We start from the raw sequence: 20,032 nt of genomic DNA on the forward strand, positions 1-20,032 counted from the left end.
ATTAAATGGAAACAATTCTACCTCCATACACTAGAGGGCGATGATGGTCAAATGACTCGAGTGCAGAGAGATCCTGAAGGTTTTTATTTAAATACAAAAATACAGTAAAGGACAAACACAAGCGGGAAAATAGATATTCTCTGATTTGGTCTCAAAACCTTCACCTGCACAAATATACACAGTGAATCATGTTTAATCTTTATTATTATTTAAAGTTTTAGTGACCAGAATAAATCGCAAAAATCCAAATTATCTTCATGGAATTCATGGTTTTCTATTCAGACTGGAATGTTGACGAACTAAAGATGCCATGAATGTTTTTTAACAAAAAAAAGAATTAAAAAGGACCTTGAAGAGAGTCGTTAACATAAGATTTGATTGACTCCTTTAGGCCACGCCCACTGCTGTCAGTCGCTCATGGTGATCAATATAAATTAAAGATCCCGGCGCCGCTCGTCAATGGGTTCAGTTGCCGTCCTGGTACTTGACGGCACCAAAACTAAAAAATACATTTGTAATCATATTAAATGTTCAAAAGTTAAAGGGGGAACCAGAAGAGTCCAGTTGGTTCCGTGCGCCGGACGCCTTGTCCTCCATCAGATCCAGATCCGGGTCGGGCTGCGACTCCACGGCCGTCTCCCAGTCGTCCTCCTCCTCCTCGTCCTCCGTCTTGGTCGCCTGGACCGCCTGGTTGCGGAGCAGGCGGAGCCGGGCCATGGCTCTGTCGATGGTCAGCGTGGTGACCAGGTTGTAGTCGTGCATGCTGACCAGGTGCAGCAGGAAGTTGAGGCAGAGGTTGTGCTGGACCAGGTGGTCGCCGTGGCGATCGACGAAGAGCAGACACGCCTCGTTCATCTGGTTCTCCGCGACGAAGCTGCAGGGAGACCTGTGGGTGAGTTTGGTAACCGGAACATTTCTCCTGAGCTGTGATGCATGAACAGACCCGTGTTTCATGACATGAAGGTTCCACATCTTCATGATCTCCTTCTCGCCCTCGTTCACGTCGGTGAACTCGTCAATTTGCTGCCGGAACATTTTTCGGGTTCTCACTCGTTTTTCTTCTTTAAATCCTTCATTAACTCACAAACCTTGACCGTCTTCTCCTTCAGCCACTCGGGGTCGCGCTCGTCCTCGCTGTCCACCTCCAGCTCCTGCGGGCCGAACGGCGTGCACGAGTCGCTGTGGAAGTAGAGGCGGTTGTGTCCGCTGATCAGCGCCCCCTGCTGCTCCCCGTCGCACTCCTCGGGCTCCAGGAACTCCGAGAGACTTTGCTTTGTGCGTTTGGGTCTGAAGAGAGACGTTGTTCCGCGTGAGTGGATCAGTGTCGTCAGGATATCGATCGTTGAATTTAACAGTTAAAAAGTAAAAAAAAAACGCCTTTTTTACTTGCTAAAAGTTACGTAACTGTTTAAATTTATATATATATATATTTGACCTCTTCAAAACTCCAGTTAAAAAGTAAAAAACTACTTTTTTTTTTAGGAATTTAATGAATTTTAGAATCATTAAATTCAATAATATATTTCTATATAGAAAGGTTGAATTTTATTTTTAAAAATATTTTAAAATACATTTTAAAAATGAATCCTTAGTTTGATATTCTATTGCCAATAAAGTAGATTTTTAGTTATATTAAAAATATTTTTATATTCGTAATAGTGACACCACGTCAACTAACTGGTGGTACTATTACACCAACATTTTTATATTGAATTTAAAAAGCTCCGAATTTTAAAAAAAATTGAATTAAAAATGTATTTTTAATTACCGTAATTAAACATAAAACTCTATGTGCATTTATTTAGAAAATGTTAGGTTTAAATAATTTTGTTTTTTAAAAAACACCTTTCAATATAAAAAATATTGAATTAAATTGGTCAAAAAAAGTATTTAAATTACTAAAAAAAACATTCAATACTGATGCCGCTGATAAACTCCCACACAGGAAGTTAGAGACTTCATTGACCTGCAGACCAGGATGGTGCTGACCGCCGCCCTCTTGACCGGGCCGTTCCTGCTGAAGGCGAAGCCGGGCTGGCTGTGAACGCCCTGAGGGTTCCCTGCGTACGAGCCGTCGTAGTAGTCGTTGATGGACACTTCGATCTTCGCTCCTTTGGGGTGAGGCTGTCGACGGAGAGACGACATTTAGTAGGTCACGACTTAGAACCAACGTGTCGCCCTAAAAAAAAATAATCTCACCACGTAGTTGAAGAGGAAGCGCGAGTGCAAGAGTTTGAGGTGTTTGATGAGGCTGTAGAGCTTCCTGCAGTTGATGGTGCACCAGGGGCAGTGAAGGTCGTCTCTGGCCTCCGTCTGCTGCCGCGTGTTGTTGTTGTACTGGAACTACAGGGGGCGCTCAGACGCCGACTCGGCACGACCAGCTCACTCTCTCTCCGACTCACCTGGTAGAAGATCCTCAGCTTCTGCCGGGGCTCGGACGTCGGCTCCCGGCGCACCGGGACGCTGCCGTTGTTGTGCTGGACCGACTCCTTGCAGGCTTCCGTGGGGCGCGAGAGGTTTCGACGACTCGTTAGTCAACGTTTCGAATCGGATCGGGTCGTGCGACTCACCCAGCGAGCTGTGCGTGGCCCTCGGACTGCCGCCTCTGGTCTCCAGCGGGGTCTCGGAGTTCCGGGTGGAGAGGGGTCTGGTCGGTGGAGGCGAGGATCCTTCCGAGGCGTCGGCGGTCCAGCGGAGGCTGAACTGCAGAGTCGGACTCTGGCAGATGTTCTGTAGGGGCGGGAAGGTGTGCTGGGACCAGCAGGAGAGCCAGGTTGTGAGTATACAACTGTGTTAGGGGTGTGTGTTGGCAAGAATCTGGCGATATTGGGTCAACAATATGATATATTGCGATACTATAGTAACGAGTATATATGTGTAGTATTGTCGAGTACTTGACTCTGGTGTTGCAGAATTTAAAGAGTACATGACTCTTGACGAAGTCGTAACTGATTTAATTTGTTTTCAAACCAAAATATGTCCAAACATCATATTTAAAAGCTGCTGGAGTCGACTGTATCCTCTCGTCCTCAGTCATCGCCAGGATCTTGTTACTTTAGCTGCGGAGGACGTAACGACTGCTGCCATCTATCGGCCGGAAGTTCAATTGCAACACAGAATGTAATGTGCGCTTCATGTTGATTGTAAACATGTAATAATTGTATTGAGATATAAACCATAGAAGAAGAAGTCGTCGCACACCTTGTCGTCCTGAACCGTCTCCCAGCTGACCCGTTTGTTGTTGACCGCACACTCCTGGACTTCCTGCATGGAAACTTCATACTCTCCGTCCAACAACTGCAGATGCCTGAAGGAGACGACGACGTCAGACGCACAAACATGTGTGCGTTTGTGTGTCTCCCGAGCGTTGTGTTCACCTGTTCTTGTCGAAAATCGTCATCTGAGCCACAAACTTGGTTTCCTCCCACGCCGACGATCCCTTCCCCTTCCTGGGCAACACCCCCTCTGCCAGGAACTCGGACCCGTGAGAAAGACGGGACGAACCACGTGGTCGTTGGAAAACCGGCGTCTCACCTCCGTTGGCCAGTCCCTGGTTCTGAGTGGGTCGGGACGCTCTGAAGAGCAGCGAGTACGACTTGACCACGTGAGAGTTTTTGGACTCGAATTCCCCGCTCGGGATCAACAGGGTCACGGAGGATCCGGGTCTGACCGGTGCCGAGTCAGGGTTGAGGGGGATCTGTTTGGTACCGACCGGGACCTCTTTGATTGGACAGCTGACGTCCTGAGAGAAGCAGCAAGTCGGTCAAAAGACGAGAAGAAGAAGAAGAAGAAGAAACTCCAGGCACGAACCTTCCTCTTCTTGTGACACACTTTGAGCAGCAGAACCTCCAGAGAAACAGAGTTCTGGGCGTTTTCACTGTCCTGGGTCGCTTTGGCTGGAGAAGAAACTTCAGTCTTTCAAAGTGTCGGCATCGGAGATGAGAAGAAGAAGAACAACAAGAGGAAGACGCTCACCTGATTTGTGGAAGAACCCGGAGAAGTTGAGCTGAAGGTTTGTTGCCAAACTGAGAAGAAACGAAAGTTTCAAGTTTTAACTAATGGTGTCGACCAAGGGGTTGGAAGAAACTTAAGAATAATCGTGTCTTTTTTGGAGTTCTAGGCACAAATGTACGTTGATGTAATAGTCGCGAAAACATCTCAATAAGTCTGTAACGTCTCGTGCGATACACTGAGCTCATGATATGATATATTTTGATGCGATTTTAGGAGACTTGTGATTTTTCCGCTCGCGTTAATAGAACTGTAACCGAAAACGTGTGCAAACATAAGCTTTAAAATCGTCTGGAGTCGACTGTATCCTCTTGTTCTCAGTCATCCCCTGGACCTCGAAAGATTCGATTGCTTCTTTAGCGACGGAGGAGTAAGTAATAACTGCTGCCATCCAGTGGTCGGAAGTTTAATTGCAACACAAAAATAAACAACCTTGTAAATGTTTGCGTGTTAATAGTAAAAAAAATGTAAATCTAATAATTGTATGTTATACACACTTTATTGAAATAATCATGATAAACAATAGAATGATTTAAACCCGCCTAAAAAAACTCATTGCGGGAATGATGCCAGTGTATTGAAAAATCGATTCAGTAAAGTAAAAGAAATATTGATATACAGTATTTTTGGGGGTTTCGATTTTTTTATTACACCCCTAGTTACGTCTTCAACACAAGATGGATGTTACAGATGATGGAGTATAGAGGTATTTGGATGTTTTTAAGTGTACTTTTGGAAGAAGAAAAGTGAGCCCTGTTCGTTATATGAACATGTATGCATGTTGTTCGACTGTATCCTCTCATCCTCAGTCATCTTATTGTTCCTTTAGCTGCGTGAGATACTGCCGTAAATGACTATAACTCTAAAAAGTAACGATTACTCTAAAAACAATACCATACTTTAGTGGACATGAGTAAAAAGTAAGTAAAAATTCAAATTAAATATAATTTTATGTTGCTTCTCACCTGCTGGAGTCTCTTCTGCCTCGTCTTCGCTCCACCGTGGACAGAAGATGATCCACCTTTGAAGACTTCCTGTAAGACAATCCTTTTATTATTCACTTTATTCTCTGTTCCTTTGTTTTTCAGTTGAACTTCTAAGACCTGCTGGCGTTGCTGCGAGAGTTTCTGTGCGACATGTAGGTGAGCGTCCTGTGCAGGAAGATGGGCTTTTCAAAGAAGAACAAGAAGTCAAAGTGAGTCCATGTTGGGTTTTTTTTCAAGTCTCAAATAACTAAAAACTTACTGCGATCAAGTTCCTGGTGCGGAGGAACCTGTAGATCTGGGTCGGCTCTGAGAACAAGAAGTTTTTTAGCAAGAACATCATGAAGAACTCTTGCGAGTTTCACACTCACTCTCGAAGGCCTGGAGGAACATCTCGTGGTCCGCCTGGATCTGCTGCATGTTGGGCTTCTTCGCGGGAGGTTCCGATCCGGACTGGTACCCGCCGAGAACTCGCCCTCCGGCTCCGAACCCCGCCGGGTGACCCGCCTGCTTGTGTGGAGCCATCATGGGTGAAACTAAAAAGTCAACAAACTAAGCTGGTTAAACGTGAGTCCAGCATCATTAAAAGTCGATTATTTTTGGTTGTTTTTTTGTTTTTGTTAAAAGCGGTGACGTCTGCCGAGGCTCCCGGGTCTGGAGGAAGAGGCCGGAGACGGGGTTCGAAATGCGGGAAAACAAACGAGCCGCTCAGGCGGTGCTAAGCTAACATGTTAGCTCGCGGCGCAGCGTGAAGCTAAGCAGCCACGAGAGGAGTCCGCGCGCGAAACAAACACTAAAAGCATCGACTTGAAAAAACTCTCGTGGAATTTAATCCGAAACGTTAAGAGAGACACGAAGATCGATCTGCGTCTTGAAACCGGCCAGGAAGCGTCCAGTGAAGTTCGCGGGGCGAACTCGAGAGGATCTGGTTTGTTTTTCCAAAGTAAGTTTAAAAAAAAAAAAAAAAAAGAAAAGTCCATCAAAAAACAAAAAAAACATTTTGTTTTTTGGTTCTTTTTTTAAACTGAAACACAAATCATAAATACAGAAAATGGACACTACTGACAAAATAATAAATTAATTAAAACCATCGAATTATACTTATAATAGGGCTTCTTTTTTTCAAAAAGAAAATAAATTCCGTTTCATTGCAAGCTCTTTTTTACGGTATTTGGAAAATAAAAGAAAGTAAATATGACATTTATTATATTTCTCTGTATTTGTGGACTAGTGGATAATAGAGGATGAAAATGCTATTCACTATGAAATCATACTTTTGTTCTCAGATCCTTCTCCGAGTTTATTGACTAAAAAAAACATTAGCTTGAATAAGTATTCCTCAATGATTTCCAGAAACATTTATTTTTCAAGAAAACTTGCATGTTCCCAAACCAAACAAAGACACCGCTTGTTTTTTTCTTGACAACTATTACTTTTTATACCTTATTTTCTCTAGTTTCTTATTCCTTACCCTGACTTGTGGTCCAACAGAGGCCTGGAAATTATCTTTAAAATAAAGTTTGTGTTGAGATGCCTACTGTACTCAAAGATCTATCTATATATCTGTTTCTAAGCTTTTAAGATCTTAGAAAATAAACAAAGATATAATACCGGACCTGTAATAGGACGAAAATCCAGCCCAGTTCAGATCCAATGTTGAAACTAACTTAGTTAAAACATGTTAATAATTATTGAACAGAATAATCGTTTTCTTGTTCGTTACGGGTCGTATTTTATTTTTGAAATCCAAATAGTACTTCCGGTGTGTTGAGAATCTCGTTGTCTTCACTGAAGTTGTGAGGAAGTTTGTCGGCGTCAAAGATCCCGCCTTCCTGCTGCTCCGTCCAATCAGAGAGCTCGATTGTGAAACGCCACTCGGTGATTTGCTCACACCAAGAGAATTAAAAAACAAAAATAACATTTTTTTTTTAATGAGATATTTTGATTCAAAAAATGATCAGACAAACGCATCACAAGATGACATTTATTAAACAAACATTTTCCCTTTTGATGACGTGGTTTGTTTTAAAAGCGGAACAGACACAATAGCGCCACTCTGAGGTGAGAATGAGGAGTTTAATAATCTGACTTGTAAACTGATTTAAAAGACTGAATATATTAACAATATTAATAAAACTCTGAATAAAATCACTGCTCGAAGGTTAATGTTAACATCACATGATGTTCTCAGTGAAATGGACTTCATGGAGCCTCTAAAGGAGGACCCCGGTTGACCTATGATGACCTCTGCTGCGAGCGACTCTCGCTTCTGGTGACGTTTTCCACCATCTGAGCCGAACCGTCAGTTTTTCCTCCACAGGATGCACGTCATGAGCAGGATGAGGCCGGCCGACAGGCCCGCGATGACAAACTGGTGGATGGACAGAGCGTTCTCCAGCCTGTGCATCCGCTCCTCCATGGCGCTGGTGTAGAAGTAGTCGTAGATCCCGCTGGTGATGCTCCACGCGGCCCACACGGCGTCCATCACCTGGGGCATCGTGGCCACGCCAAAGACCAGCTGGAGGTGTCAGAACCTGACGGGTAAAGACAGTAATGTGACTTTAAATTTCCTCAAGGCGCCACATTTTAAAAAGTGGCTGTTGTGAGGGACCATCGAGCAAAAATAAGAGTTGAAATTAGAAAATAAAGTAACAAAATCAAGCTAAATTTGCTTAAATTAGTTTTTTTCATAGTATAATGATTGATTGAAAATCTGATACAAATGAACTTTTATTCCAAATATTCACTTAAATCTTTTTATAGGCCCATAAATATTCATAGAAATGACAGAAGAAATCAAACAAACAAACACTAAAGTCATATTTAGAGACTAGTAAGAGGTAATATAAATAAATACAAACTTAAATAGTTACTTTCCACATGATCTTTGACCTCATGAGGGGCCACATAAATACAGTCAAAGGGCCGCACTTTGCCCGGGTCTGCGTTAAGAGAAGAACATTGATTTTGTCAAACTTTGCCTTCAAATTTATTCTGCGTAATCCTACATAACATCTGGATTATCACATCATCTGTTAATTTGTTGTGAGTCCAAAGAAGACGTCATTATAGATATACGTCCCGCAAGAAAAAACCTCCCCATATTTATTTTGTTCAATTTAATATTAATTCATGGACTTTGATACCCTGTGACGTATTTAGGAGGAACTTGGATGTATTTAATTGTTAACAAACAGGTATTTCAGGAAAAGCAAGGTCAGTTCTTAGGTAGAACGTTATTGATTGTTTGATTGTTTATTGATTTAAATTGTTTCTTATCTTTATTTCTCTTTGTTCTTGTTCTTATTTTATTTTTATGAATAATTGCTGTATTGCTGTGGCTAACTGGAAAAAAAAAATGTCAATCAATAAAGTTCTACCTAACCTAACCTAACCTAAGAATATCAAACACACAGAAACAAAAGTCAACGATAGACCCAGATAAAACAAAACTTTAGATGCATTGAATGTATAAGAATGTAAATGGAATTAAAATGGATCAGATCATTTTGAACAGGAAGTTTGCGTGTTTCTGCGTCAGCCTGTTGACTTTAAGAAAAATGAACCCTTTGTGTTTACATTGATTTAGCATGGATGCTAACATGTTAGCTTCCACCACGGGCTCTGATTTTAAGGAAGTCACTTACGTCATCAGCTGTTTTGTTGTCCAGACTTGGTAAAGTTGGAGGTTATTCCTGCATGACTGACGAGACCAACCCTGGATCACAACACCGACCGACCGGTCCTTCTTCTTCTTCTTCTTCTTCTTCTGGACCATCCGGTGTCAGGAGGCATCACTTCCGGGAGCGGTCCCTCGATTTTTTTTTTCAGGCACCAAACCGTATTCATAAAACACGATTATTTAGATTTACAACAAGTTTAACCCAACGTGTCAACAAACAGAGTTGTTAAGTGTGAAACATGTATTTTTTGGGAATACTCGGCTACAATACGGCGTTTTATTAAACGCTTAAATCATTACCTAGGGTTGAATAAACATGGGATTCTGTCAATAAGTCCAAGACAAATACGCATCATCTCGTCCCGGCGTTTTTACAATAGTTTACGAGTCTGCGTAGTTCGGTAATGTCGCGTTTAAAAACCGTAAATCGTCGCTTTGCTGACTACCAGGCGCGGTGGCCAAGTGGTAAGGCGTCGGTCTCGTAAACCGAAGATCGCGGGTTCGAACCCCGTCCGTGCCTGAGAAACGTGGAGTTTCAACCCGGGATATTTTGCACCTGAAAAAAATTAAACGAGCTACAATAAACTATGAATTATTTAACTTCATCGATTTTTTTTAACCTAAATTACCTGCTACTTACCTTTTCTACCTGTTGTGTCTACTGATATAAACCTAAAAAGCTGTTTTCCTTAGAACTCTGCAGTGAGAATTCTGACCGGCTCTAGTAGAAGAACTCACATTTCTCCGATCCTTAAAACTCTTCACTGGCTTCCAGTTTCTTTCAGGATCAACTTTAAAATGCTGGTTCTTACTTTCAGAGCTATTCATGGTCAGGCTCCTCCTTACATCAGTGATCTGATCCAGCCTTACACCCCAGCTCGGGCTCTGAGGTCTGTGGATCAGGACCAGAGGAGAGAAATCCTTCCAGTTTGTTGCAGAGGAAGATTGTTCCAAAGCTTAGGAGCAACAGTCTGGAAGGATTTCTCTCCTCTGGTCCTGAACCGTGTTCAGGAACCATCAGTAGATTCTGATCCACAGACCTCAGAGTCCGAGCTGGTGTGTAAGGCTGGATCAGATCACTGATGGAAGTTCTGACCATGAATGATGAAAGTAAGAACCAAACATTTTTTTAATTTATGAAAGAAACTGGCAGCCAGAAAAGAGTTTTAAGGATCAGAGAAATGTGAGTTCTTCTATTAGAGCAGGACAGAAGTACAAGGTCTAATAACAATTTCCAAAAACACATTGCGACAATATATGTAATTAATTGATCAATGTCACTTTATCCTCAATCATTGGTTCTGGTTATAACAGCCATCCACAAAAAAAATGTTAAACGTACATACACGCCTTGTCCTGCGGCAGGGTTCTTGAAAGACTTCAGTGACTTCTTATCTTACATTACGCAAATGGAATCTGTTCTTATTCTTGGAGACTTTAATCTTCATGTTGATGATGTCACATCTTGCTCTGCTAAAGAACTTTTAACTTTAACAGAAGCCTTTGATTTTGAGCAACATGTTTCTGAACCCACTCATCAAAAAGGCCACATTTTAGAATCCCTTATTCCCTTATTAGTCCCGCGAGGGGAAATTCGGTAGTGCTTTTTACAGCCATTCACACATACTGATGGGAGTAGGCTATTTAGTTTTTACTCTTGGCCTGGACATTTCTAATGTATCTGTACATGATGTCCACCTGAGTGATCATTCTCTTGTCTTGTTTAGCCTGGACTTCATCCCTGAACCTAAGCCTTTGAAAGTTAGGTCTCAGAGGCGTGTCATCTCAGCTGATACTGCAGACAGTTTTTCTGTTATGTTTGACGCTCTTTCCTTTGATGACTGCCCAGACATGGACAGTTTGATTCACTGTTTCACTGGTCATTGTGTTGAAATACTGTATCAAGTGGCACCTGTTAAATCGAACTTGAAAATTCAGAAAAAACGGTGTCCTTGGACAAATGAAGATCACCTGAGTCTGAAGAGACTTTGTCGAAAGACTGAGCGTCTCTGGAAGTCTACTAAACTTGAGGTGCACAAACTTCATCTCAGGGATCTGATGACTTCTTACAATGAGATGGTAGAAACTGCTATATATGATTCCATCAGAAAACTGGTAGCAGCAAATAAGAAAAACCCCAAAGTGTTGTTTGACACGATTAATTCTCTTGTGTCTCCTGCTCCTCAAATCACGCCTGTCTTCTGTGAAGCTGACAGCAATGCATTGTTGAGATTTTTCATTGAAAAAATTAAATTGATCAAAGAGAAAAGCTCTCCCCCTTTGTTTGGAACCCCTACTGTCTCTGAGCCCCTCTCCTCCTCTTGGTCTTCCTTCACTGCTGTATCTTTGGGTGATATTTCGGCACTAGTGAACAAGATGAAACACTACTCTTGCTCAGATGTTGTCCTTTCTTGTAGGCTTTCAAGTATTTGATGTAATTGGCCCCTGGGTTACCAATATGGTGAACCTCTCCATTTCCACAGGGGTTTTTCCCAATGCATTTAAACATGCCATTGGGGAGCCTCTGCTCAACAAAAACAGGCTTAGACCCAACTGACCTCAGTAATTTCAGGACTATTTCTAAGCTCCCTTTCTTGTCCAAGATCTTGGAGAAGGTGGTGTCTGAGCAGCTGTCTTTGTTCCTGGATCAGAGCGACATCCATGAGAAGTTTCCGTCTGGCTTCCGTAAATATCACTCTACGGAGACAGCTTTACTGAAAGTGTCCAGTGACATCATGATGTCGGCTGACTTGGGTAAATTCACTGTTCTGGTTCTCTTGGATCTGTCCTCAGCCTTTGACACAGTTGATCACCAGATCCTGCGGAAAAGACTGAGGGATGAAGTGGGACTGTCTGGGTCTGTGTTAGAATGGTTCTCATCCTACCTTTCTGGGCGCAGTTTTAGTGTATCTGCCAATCAAATGAGGTCTGAATCTGCAGATCTGTTGTGTGGAGTCCCTCAAGGATCTGGGTCCTTTATTGTTTTTGCTGTACTTGATTCCCCTCGGTTAATCATTCAGAGATTTCCTGATGTTTCTTATCACATTTTTGCTAATGACATCCAGCTCTACTGCTCTGTTGATCCAACTGAGCCCCAGAAGCTGAACAGCTTAGTCAATTGTTTGCTAGAAATCAAACAATGAGTGAAAACACTTTACAGCTAAATGTGGACAAAACTGAAACTCTGGTGATTGCTACTGATGATAAGGTTCCAGGGTTGAGTCAGTACTTGGGTCTTAAGTCAGTCTGTCAAATCGAGCCTGAGAAACCTGGGTGTTTTATTTGATAAAGACATGTCTCTTGTTCAACAATGCAGAAAACTGACCAGAAACTGTTTCCTTCAACTGAGAAAAATCTCTAAACTTAAGATAATGTTGTCTCAACATGATCTGGAGCTTGTAATCCATGCGTTTGTGTCTTCTCGTCTGGACTACTGTAACAGTTTGTTTTCATGTCTTAACAAGAAGGATGTGTCTCGCCTGCAGTTGATTCAGAACTCTGCAGCGAGAATTCTGACCCGCTCTAGTAGAAGAACTCACATTTCTCCGATCCTTAAAAACTCTTCACTGGCTTCCAGTTTCTTTCAGGATCAACTTTAAAATTCTGGTTCTTACTTTCAGATCTATTCATGGTCAGGCTCCTCCTTATATCACTGATCTGATCCAGCCTTACACCCCAGCTTGGGCTCTGATGTCTGTGGATCAGAATCTACTGATGGTTCCACGCTCACGGTTCAGGACCAGAGGAGAGAAATCCTTCCAGGCTGTTGCTTCTAAGCTTTGGAACGATCTTCATCTCTCTTTGCGCTTGATGGATCTACTGACTCCTTCAAGAAACATCTTAAGACGTTTTTATTTGTTCAGGCTTTTCCTTGATTTTCTGGAACTCCTGTTGTGTTATCAGTTTTATCTTGATCTTTAAAGAATATACTTTATTGAATATTGTTTTGATTGTTTAAGCGCTTTGTGACCCTGGTCTGGAAAAGCGATATACAAATAAAAATTACTTCCTTACTTACACAGTATAAAGTATACCTATAAAAAAAGATATGCTCATTATTATGTTGTCATATGTTCTTATCCTATACATCCCTTTCGTTGAATCACTGCCAGTGTTTAACGTTAAAAAAGACTAACAATCTAAATAAATAAAGTATTAATAATACATTACAATTATAACAAAATAATTAGTAAATGAACAACATTATGGTTAAGTATTTTTTTTTATTATTATTTATTTATTCTCAAAAAACACACTCCTACACAACTTGTATCTTCAGTACTACTGTGACAAAAGTGTGTAAAAAAAACGTTGTTTTAAGATGTTGTATATATTTATATCAATTACACATTTTAAATGAAATTACGCATTTGCAGATAACAGTGAACACATCATCAGAGTTTATCCATAATGTTTCCTACACTTCCTGTATGCTCCAAATATAGTCACGTGGGTGTTCTACGTCACACACTGGTCCTGATGACGAGAATTGCAGCGGCGGGCACTAGGACCCGGTTGACGTCTCAGCGCGAGGGTTGAACAAAGATGGCGGATCAAAACAAGTGTGTGGATCAGCGGGAGTTTTATCAGGAAGTTCTGAGGTGTGTGTTAGTGTAACAGCCGAATTTAAAAACACTACACATTTTATAGAGTAATAAACTACGTTTTTAGTCTGTGGTGACGCACTAAAATATACGTTTAGAGGTTTTAATCACACTAGTCTTGTGCCACTTTCCAAAACGTTATGAGTTTCCAACAAAATGTGTTTCATACAATAACGTAAATCTATTAATTTTTATTAAAATATTAGTAATGTGTTTCTTTTTTGTCTGAATAAATGTGTGTTTTAGCTCTGCCGCCCTCTGCTGTCCACCTTAAAGTTTCAAATAAATGTTTTAGAGTAGAAAAGTCTATTTATATATATCTATATATATCTTTTTTTCTATAATGTTTCTTTAACTTGTACGATTCCAGTCCGTTCGAGTTGTTCGCCGCTCGCAACCGGAGCCACAAGATTCCCGTGAGAGGCCAGAAGGAGTTCTACCCGGATGACTCTGTGGAGCAGCAGCAGAGACTGGACCAGAGTCTGAAGGAACACTGGGGTCTGATCGCAGAGGAGCGAGTGGAGAGGCTGTGAGTATGAAACCACCCCAGACTCCTGTGGATGACCGAGGAAAACCACAGAAGTATTTAACCTGATATGTTGCGTCTGACATGTTCATGTCACAGAGGAAACCTGGTCAAGGCGAGGTGGGATCCAGTGGAGAGGATCGTGGAGCTTCAGTCTCCTGCTGTGAGTTCTGCACTAGACAAAGTCTAATTTAATTATTTTACTATTGTTTTTCATGTCTTAAGCTCTGAAAAGTTACGTTTTACAGTGTAAAAATTGTCCCTAACCCGATGCAATGGATGCAATTTTTTTTTTTCCAACATTCAATCTTGTTTTTTGTTGAGAGTCTGACGTTTAATCTCAAGTGACATGAATTTGACTTGATCTGTAAAATATCCTGTTGTGTGTTCAGGGCAAGTTCTGGCAGACGATGGGTTTCTCCTCAGAAGGGAAACAACTCCTGTTTCCTGAAGAAGCTCTTCACCTCATGGAGTGTGTGAGTTCTAAAACACACACACACACGCACTCATGCACACACACTCTAAAACATTGGTTCATGCCTACTAAGGTTGTGTATTCTGGTGATACAATATCTAGTGATACTGTAGTATCAAGGATATATCTGTAGTATTGTCAAGTACTTGACTCTGGTGTTGCAGAATTTACAGACCAGATGACTCTTGATGAAGTCGTAACTGCTTTCATTTGTTTTGTAACCAAATTATGTCCAAACATCAGCTTTAAAAGCTGCTGGAGTCACTGTATCCTCTTGTCCTCAGTCAATCGCTGGGATCTAACAGGATTTCTTTGATCCTTTAACTGCTGTGGACGTAATGACTGCTGCCATCTAGTGGACGGAGGTTTAATTTCAACACAACAATGAACAAACAAAGTGAAAATGTGCATGTTTATGTAAAATAACAAAAAATGTAAATACAAATATTTATATGAGATCGTGAAAAACATTCTCACTGTGTGACTTGCAGGGCAGCGTCCAGGTCTTCCACCATAATCTACCGATGTCCATCCAGGACGGCTACGAGAGCTTCCTGTCCTCCAGCACCATCAGTCTGCAGCAGTACCAGGTACCGTTCCGAGTCCAGGACCTGGACGTGTGTCACGTGACCTCATGTGTCCGTCCTTCATGTTACGCAGGTGTACGGTCACCTGAAGCGACTCGGCTACGTGGTCCAAAGGTTTGAACCCAGGTGAGCTATTGGGTTTTTAACAGTTTGTGACAGCGCCATCTACTGGTGACCGAAGGTGATTCATCCATATGTCAAATTTCGACAAGATGTTTTTTCTTTGAAAACAACAATAAAAGAAAGTGTTCTTACCTTAAATTAAGTCATAAAATAAGTTATACCTTGATGAAGACACTTGCGACAGGAAGTTCTTCTTTAAGGTCATACTTATAGAAATATATCAGTTTCATCAAAATATTGACAAGTCAAATTTAACACGGTTGAAATTTTTTTTTCAAACAATTGAATTTAATAACTGATATCTCGTATTTTTGTTTTTTATTGAATAATTTAATTAAATAATTTGTATACTTAAATTGTAGTGTTTTTATCCTGTATATCAATTGAATTTCAAAATACATATTTTTTTACACATATAGTTTGATATTCTTATTTCAATAATTAAAAAAATAAAATGATTAAAATCAATATATTTTAAAAAAGCCACTAGGTAGAACTTTCAGCCAATCATGACATCACATAATAATTTTCAGCTCGCATGATTGGCTGGAAATATTCAATTTATTTAATTAATAACTCATTTTTGGAAATAGTGTAGCACACTGTGTAAAAAAATATAATATTCAAAGTTTCAATTTGGCAAAGATATAATGGAATGATATGATGGAAACGGGATTACATTTTTATTCACAGTTTTTTAGTTTATTGAGTGTTTGAATTTAACATTTTCCTGCCACAGACTCTTCAAATGTTCTTCACGCTGCTCTTTAATTTCCTTCGACAGTCCAGAGCCGTCGTCTTATGCCCGACAACTGAACCTTCGTTCCTCGCGAGAGCGAGCGGCGAGATCATCGAAGAGGAAACGCAGCGCCAGTCCGACCGCGACCAGCAGGTGACTCTAAAGATGTTCTTCAACTCATGATCTGGACTGCTGTGGATCTGCCGACTCATGGACAAGATCAATGTTGAACCTTCAGCCCAGCAGGAGTCGACGAAGATCAAAGTCCACCGGCCAGTCAGAGGGTCTCGGATAAGAATGAAAGTCCAGCTCCACAGGTGTCCAGGTCTTCAGCAGGCCGGTTCTGGTCGACCACAGAGAAAGAAGAAGACTCTCCTCGCCTGCCGGACCGCTCCACATGCTGGGATCCCAACATCTGCTTCCCGGACGTGGGCTCCGGCGGGGTCACCCTCTCCGCCCCCGACCCCTCGCTGCTGCCCGGCGTGCTGACCGTGGGCACGTGTGACGTCACTCACTGGACGCAGAGGGTCAACCAGCGCCTGGTGAGGTGGTCGCCGAAGGAGGAGGATCGAGCTCGTCAGGATCGGCTGCACAGAGGAGACGTCAACAGTGACCTTGAGGTTTGGAGATGGATGTGTTGCTATGGTGACAAAGAATGAACATCAATGTATTTGATGGGTTTCATTTAACATTTTAAATATTGAATTTCTTTATTGAAATGATTGAATAATTGAATCTAAACGTTTGCATATTTAAAGGTTAAATTACTTTTTATTAAATAGTTAAACACAATTTAATATTGTATTAAAGTTAAATTGCATTGAGTGATTTTATTTTTTCACACATAGCGTTTGATCTTTTATTTTCATTAATGAAAAAAATAGAATTCTAATTTCAATATTTTAAAATCTGTAGCCTTTTCAATTCAGTTCTTATGATAGTTATAATGATAGTAATGATGGGCAATGAAATATGTTGGGTTTAGAACATTTATTTTAAAATCTCAAACTAATGTAAAACAAATGTATTCATATTTTAAAAAATATATAATAAAAACAAAACAAATTCAACCTTTCAAAATAAACATTATTTAATTAAATTATTTAAAAAATTTAAATTAAATGCTTAATGGAAAAAAAAGTTGTAACATTTAAATGCTACATTCTAATATACTCCCATAAAAACAAACTAAGAAAGTAATTTTTCATCTCACTTCAGGTCCGACGCTGCAGGAACTGGGCCGACTATCGAGAACTGCTTCAGAGACGTAGCCGGACGACGGCCGGTCTGCCGGAACATCTATGGAACCGCGAGGTCGCTCCGTTGCACGACCCGAGAGATCCCATCCCGACCCGTGAGTCGAGCCCAGTGACACCGTCTGAGCTTTGCTTTCGAACTTGTAGCCGACCAGAATATCTGACTGGGTTTGTGTAACGTCTGCATCAGGTGAACTTCTGGAGAAAATCCGCGTGATCCAAACTACAGACCTCCTGGAGGGGGCGCCAGAGTAAGCATGTCCAACTTCGTTTTGCAGATTTATATTTTGCACACGGTACTACATGCGTAACTATACAATATCAAGTTACTCCTTCTTTTCGTTCTCTTTGTAACAAAACATGTGTTTGACATGAAAAGCAGAATTCAGTGGGAGGCACTAATCACCGCACCCATCTTACTTATGGTGCCAACAAAACAGTCAACTCCCATGATGCCTTTCTACAGACTAATTCACTCATGGTCGCTACAATTCTGTTTTTAAATTCAATGCCTATCTTGTCATGTCAAAAGTGAGCGTCGGCTGAGATTGGTTGTCTGGGCGGCAAAGCATTATGGGAGGTTTGTTAGGAGTGAACTCCCATGATGCCTTTCTACAAACTCATTGGTCACTGCAATACTATATTTAAATGAGCCTATGTTGCTATTTGAAAAGTGATCGACAGCTGCGATTGGTTGGCTGGGCGGCAAAGCATTACGGGAGCTTTTCAGGTCAGCGTTACTGAGAGGTTTGTTGGGAGTGAACTCCCATCATGCCTTTCTAGTCTACAGTGGTATGAAAAAGTTTGCGCACCCTTGTACATTTTAATTGATTTTCCTTTATAAATCATTGGTTGTTTGGATAAAAATTCCAGTTAAATATATCTTATAGGAGACAAACACAGTGATATTTGAGAAGTGAAATAAAGTTTATATGATCTACAGAAAGTGTGCAAGAATTATTTAAACAAAATTAGTCATGTGCATAAATTTAGGCATCACAAAAGAAAAATTACTCAATATTTTGTGCATCTTCTTCCTTCAGAAATAACTCTTAACGCGACCCCGTTTGTGGTGTGTGCAGAGAAAAGGCTTTTTCCACATTCCTCTTCCATAAAGCATCTCCTTGTGTAAAATGCGGTGAATAGTTGAACGATGCACAGTGACACCATCTGCGGCAAGTTGATGTTGTAGGTCTTTGGAGCTGGTCTGTGGGTATACTGTTCACTTCTCAAATATCACTGTGTTTGTCTCCTATGAGATATATTTAACTGGATTTTTTTTATCCAAACAACCAATGATTTATAAAGTAAAATCATGAAAATGTACAGGGGTTCCCAAACTTTTTCATACCACTGTATGTTACTATGTGAAAAGTGACCGCTGTGATTGGTTGGCTGGGCGGCAAAGCATTACGGGAGCTGTTCAGGTCACCGTTAGTGAAAGGGTTGTTGAGAGGGAGGAATGTTGGGTTGTATATAAAAGGCAAAATATTAAATGTCCACTAAAGACATAAACGTCTAAATAAAAAACGTTTATAATTTGTTAAAAAAAATCCAAGTTGATCCAACAAGACATTTTGTTTGTCGGCGTCGCTCGTTCACCAGCAGTTGTTCCTCCAGGATCACGGCGTCGGACGAGTGGCGAATCAGTTTCAGTGCGTTTCCGCCGGACACGGCGTCTGACTTTAAGAAGAGCAGTCCAGGGCCGCCCGGCTGGAGGGTGTGTGTGTGCAGGTGAGGCTGTTTACACACCTTTGTTCCTCTCCCTAAACACCTGCCGACTCACTGATCACCTCATCGCACAACATTTTACCACAATTGCTTTGTTCATGGAAATCAGATCTGGTCACATGATCATCAGGCTCATTCATTTATTCGTCATCTTTATCTTCTACCTTTAATTTAGTTCATCTGCTGTTGATTCAAGCTTCGGTGAACAAATGAAGGTTTTTTTTGTTCGGACAACCATGACTGTTTTTTGTGGTTCCAGCTTCTCTGGTCCGGTCCCGGACCTCCGTGCACTGAAGCAGTTGAGCCACCAGAGCGGCGACGTCCCGCTCGTGTTCGCCGTGGTCGACTTCGGGGACATTTCCTTTTTCACCTTCAAAGATTTCCAGCTGCCTGTCGATGTCTTTCCCTGAACGCCACACGCTTGTTACCGTGACGACCTCTGATTTTTATTAAATTTAGCCTCAACTGAAAATGTTTTTTTGTTTTTTCATCATGTGATGTATGGAAGTACATCAACATCAGATCAATTCAAATGTTGTTTTTCTTAACCCTTGTGTTCTCTCAGGGTCAAAGTCACCTGAACAAATGTGTTTGTGGTATCCCTTGTGTGACCTTCACCACTGTATATATGTATTTCTGGAAGTCAGGGAGGTCAATGACCTTGACCCAGAGACAACACAAGGGATACCACAAATAAATGTATTCGGGTCACCTTGAGCCAGAGACAACACAAGGTATACCACAAAAACATTTATTCGGGTCACCTTGACCCATAGACAACACAAGGGATACCACAAATAAATTTATTCGGGTCACCTTGAGCCAGAGACAACACAAGGTATACCACAAAAATATTTATTCGGGTCACCTTGACCCAGAGACGACACAAGGGATACCACAAACACATTTATTCGGGTCACCTTGACCCAGAGACAACTCAAGTGTTTTCTGGAGTAATTTCAATACTTTTAAATTGAATGATTTTTTTTTTGCACATACGTTTTCATACTATTATTCCAATAATTCAAAAATAAATGTTATAAATTCAACTTTTTTTTTTAATAGCGTTTAAATTCAATAGAAAATGTATTGAATTGAAAAGGAAATCGAACTGTGTAAAAAAAATAATGAATACTTTTTTTTTTTTTTTTAAATCTATTCAATAAAAACTAATTCTGTCAAGTAAAGACCTTATAGAATTAATTTATTCATTTGCTTAAATACATTCAATATTCCAACATTAGAAATGTTAAATCCAACTGTGATGTCACTGGTACACAAGTTTAAACCGGGTCACACTGGACCTGCTCTCGGG

General features: G+C 40.9%; 2 protein-coding genes, 1 long non-coding RNA gene and 1 other non-coding gene across 4 annotated transcripts; 2 read left to right on the forward strand and 2 right to left on the reverse strand.

The window, feature by feature from the left end:
• Positions 1–61: 61 nt before the first annotated feature.
• LOC148064824 (polycomb protein suz12-B-like) lies at positions 62–5,917 on the reverse strand. Its single transcript, XM_087809457.1, has 15 exons — positions 5,366–5,917; positions 5,257–5,303; positions 5,115–5,179; positions 4,977–5,045; positions 3,976–4,025; positions 3,811–3,896; positions 3,378–3,742; positions 3,202–3,307; positions 2,571–2,751; positions 2,403–2,497; positions 2,200–2,343; positions 1,967–2,124; positions 1,089–1,287; positions 944–1,023; positions 62–874 (listed from the first exon to the last, which is right to left on the reverse strand). The coding sequence occupies exons 1-15, from the start codon at positions 5,520–5,522 to the stop codon at positions 532–534; spliced, it is 2,145 nt and encodes a 714-aa protein (XP_087665583.1). The 5' UTR covers positions 5,523–5,917; the 3' UTR covers positions 62–531.
• Positions 5,918–6,958: 1,041 nt separating this feature from the next.
• On the reverse strand, positions 6,959–8,774 carry LOC148064825 (uncharacterized). Its single transcript, XR_015713412.1, has 2 exons — positions 8,642–8,774; positions 6,959–7,528 (listed from the first exon to the last, which is right to left on the reverse strand). It is a non-coding gene; the product is annotated as an uncharacterized LOC148064825 (long non-coding RNA).
• Positions 8,775–9,124: 350 nt separating this feature from the next.
• Positions 9,125–9,196, forward strand: trnat-cgu (transfer RNA threonine (anticodon CGU)). Its single transcript has one exon. It is a non-coding gene; the product is annotated as a tRNA-Thr (tRNA).
• A 4,020-nt stretch (positions 9,197–13,216) lies between these two features.
• On the forward strand, positions 13,217–19,177 carry tsen54 (TSEN54 tRNA splicing endonuclease subunit). Its single transcript, XM_087809247.1, has 12 exons — positions 13,217–13,277; positions 13,651–13,809; positions 13,906–13,969; positions 14,199–14,282; positions 14,773–14,871; positions 14,942–14,994; positions 15,776–15,883; positions 15,969–16,350; positions 16,949–17,084; positions 17,177–17,237; positions 18,607–18,720; positions 18,977–19,177. The coding sequence occupies exons 1-12, from the start codon at positions 13,222–13,224 to the stop codon at positions 19,125–19,127; spliced, it is 1,467 nt and encodes a 488-aa protein (XP_087665373.1). The 5' UTR covers positions 13,217–13,221; the 3' UTR covers positions 19,128–19,177.
• Positions 19,178–20,032: the final 855 nt, after the last annotated feature.

Source organism: Callionymus lyra, chromosome 15 (genome assembly GCF_982586985.1).
Source record: "Callionymus lyra chromosome 15, fCalLyr1.hap1.1, whole genome shotgun sequence".
NCBI lineage: Eukaryota > Metazoa > Chordata > Actinopteri > Syngnathiformes > Callionymidae > Callionymus > Callionymus lyra.

Coding starts and splice junctions, on each gene's coding strand:
- tsen54 (XM_087809247.1), top strand. CDS start 13,222: ATGGCGGATCAAAACAAGTGTGTGGATCAGCGGGAGTTTTATCAGGAA. Junction 13,810..13,905: donor GAGGAGCGAGTGGAGAGGCT/GTGAGTATGAAA, acceptor TTCATGTCACAG/AGGAAACCTGGTCAAGGCGA. Junction 15,884..15,968: donor AGTCCGACCGCGACCAGCAG/GTGACTCTAAAG, acceptor TTGAACCTTCAG/CCCAGCAGGAGTCGACGAAG.
- LOC148064824 (XM_087809457.1), bottom strand. CDS start 5,522: ATGATGGCTCCACACAAGCAGGCGGGTCACCCGGCGGGGTTCGGAGCC. Junction 2,498..2,570: donor GGCCACGCACAGCTCGCTGG/GTGAGTCGCACG, acceptor GCCCCACGGAAG/CCTGCAAGGAGTCGGTCCAG. Junction 1,024..1,088: donor TGAAGGAGAAGACGGTCAAG/GTTTGTGAGTTA, acceptor ATGTTCCGGCAG/CAAATTGACGAGTTCACCGA.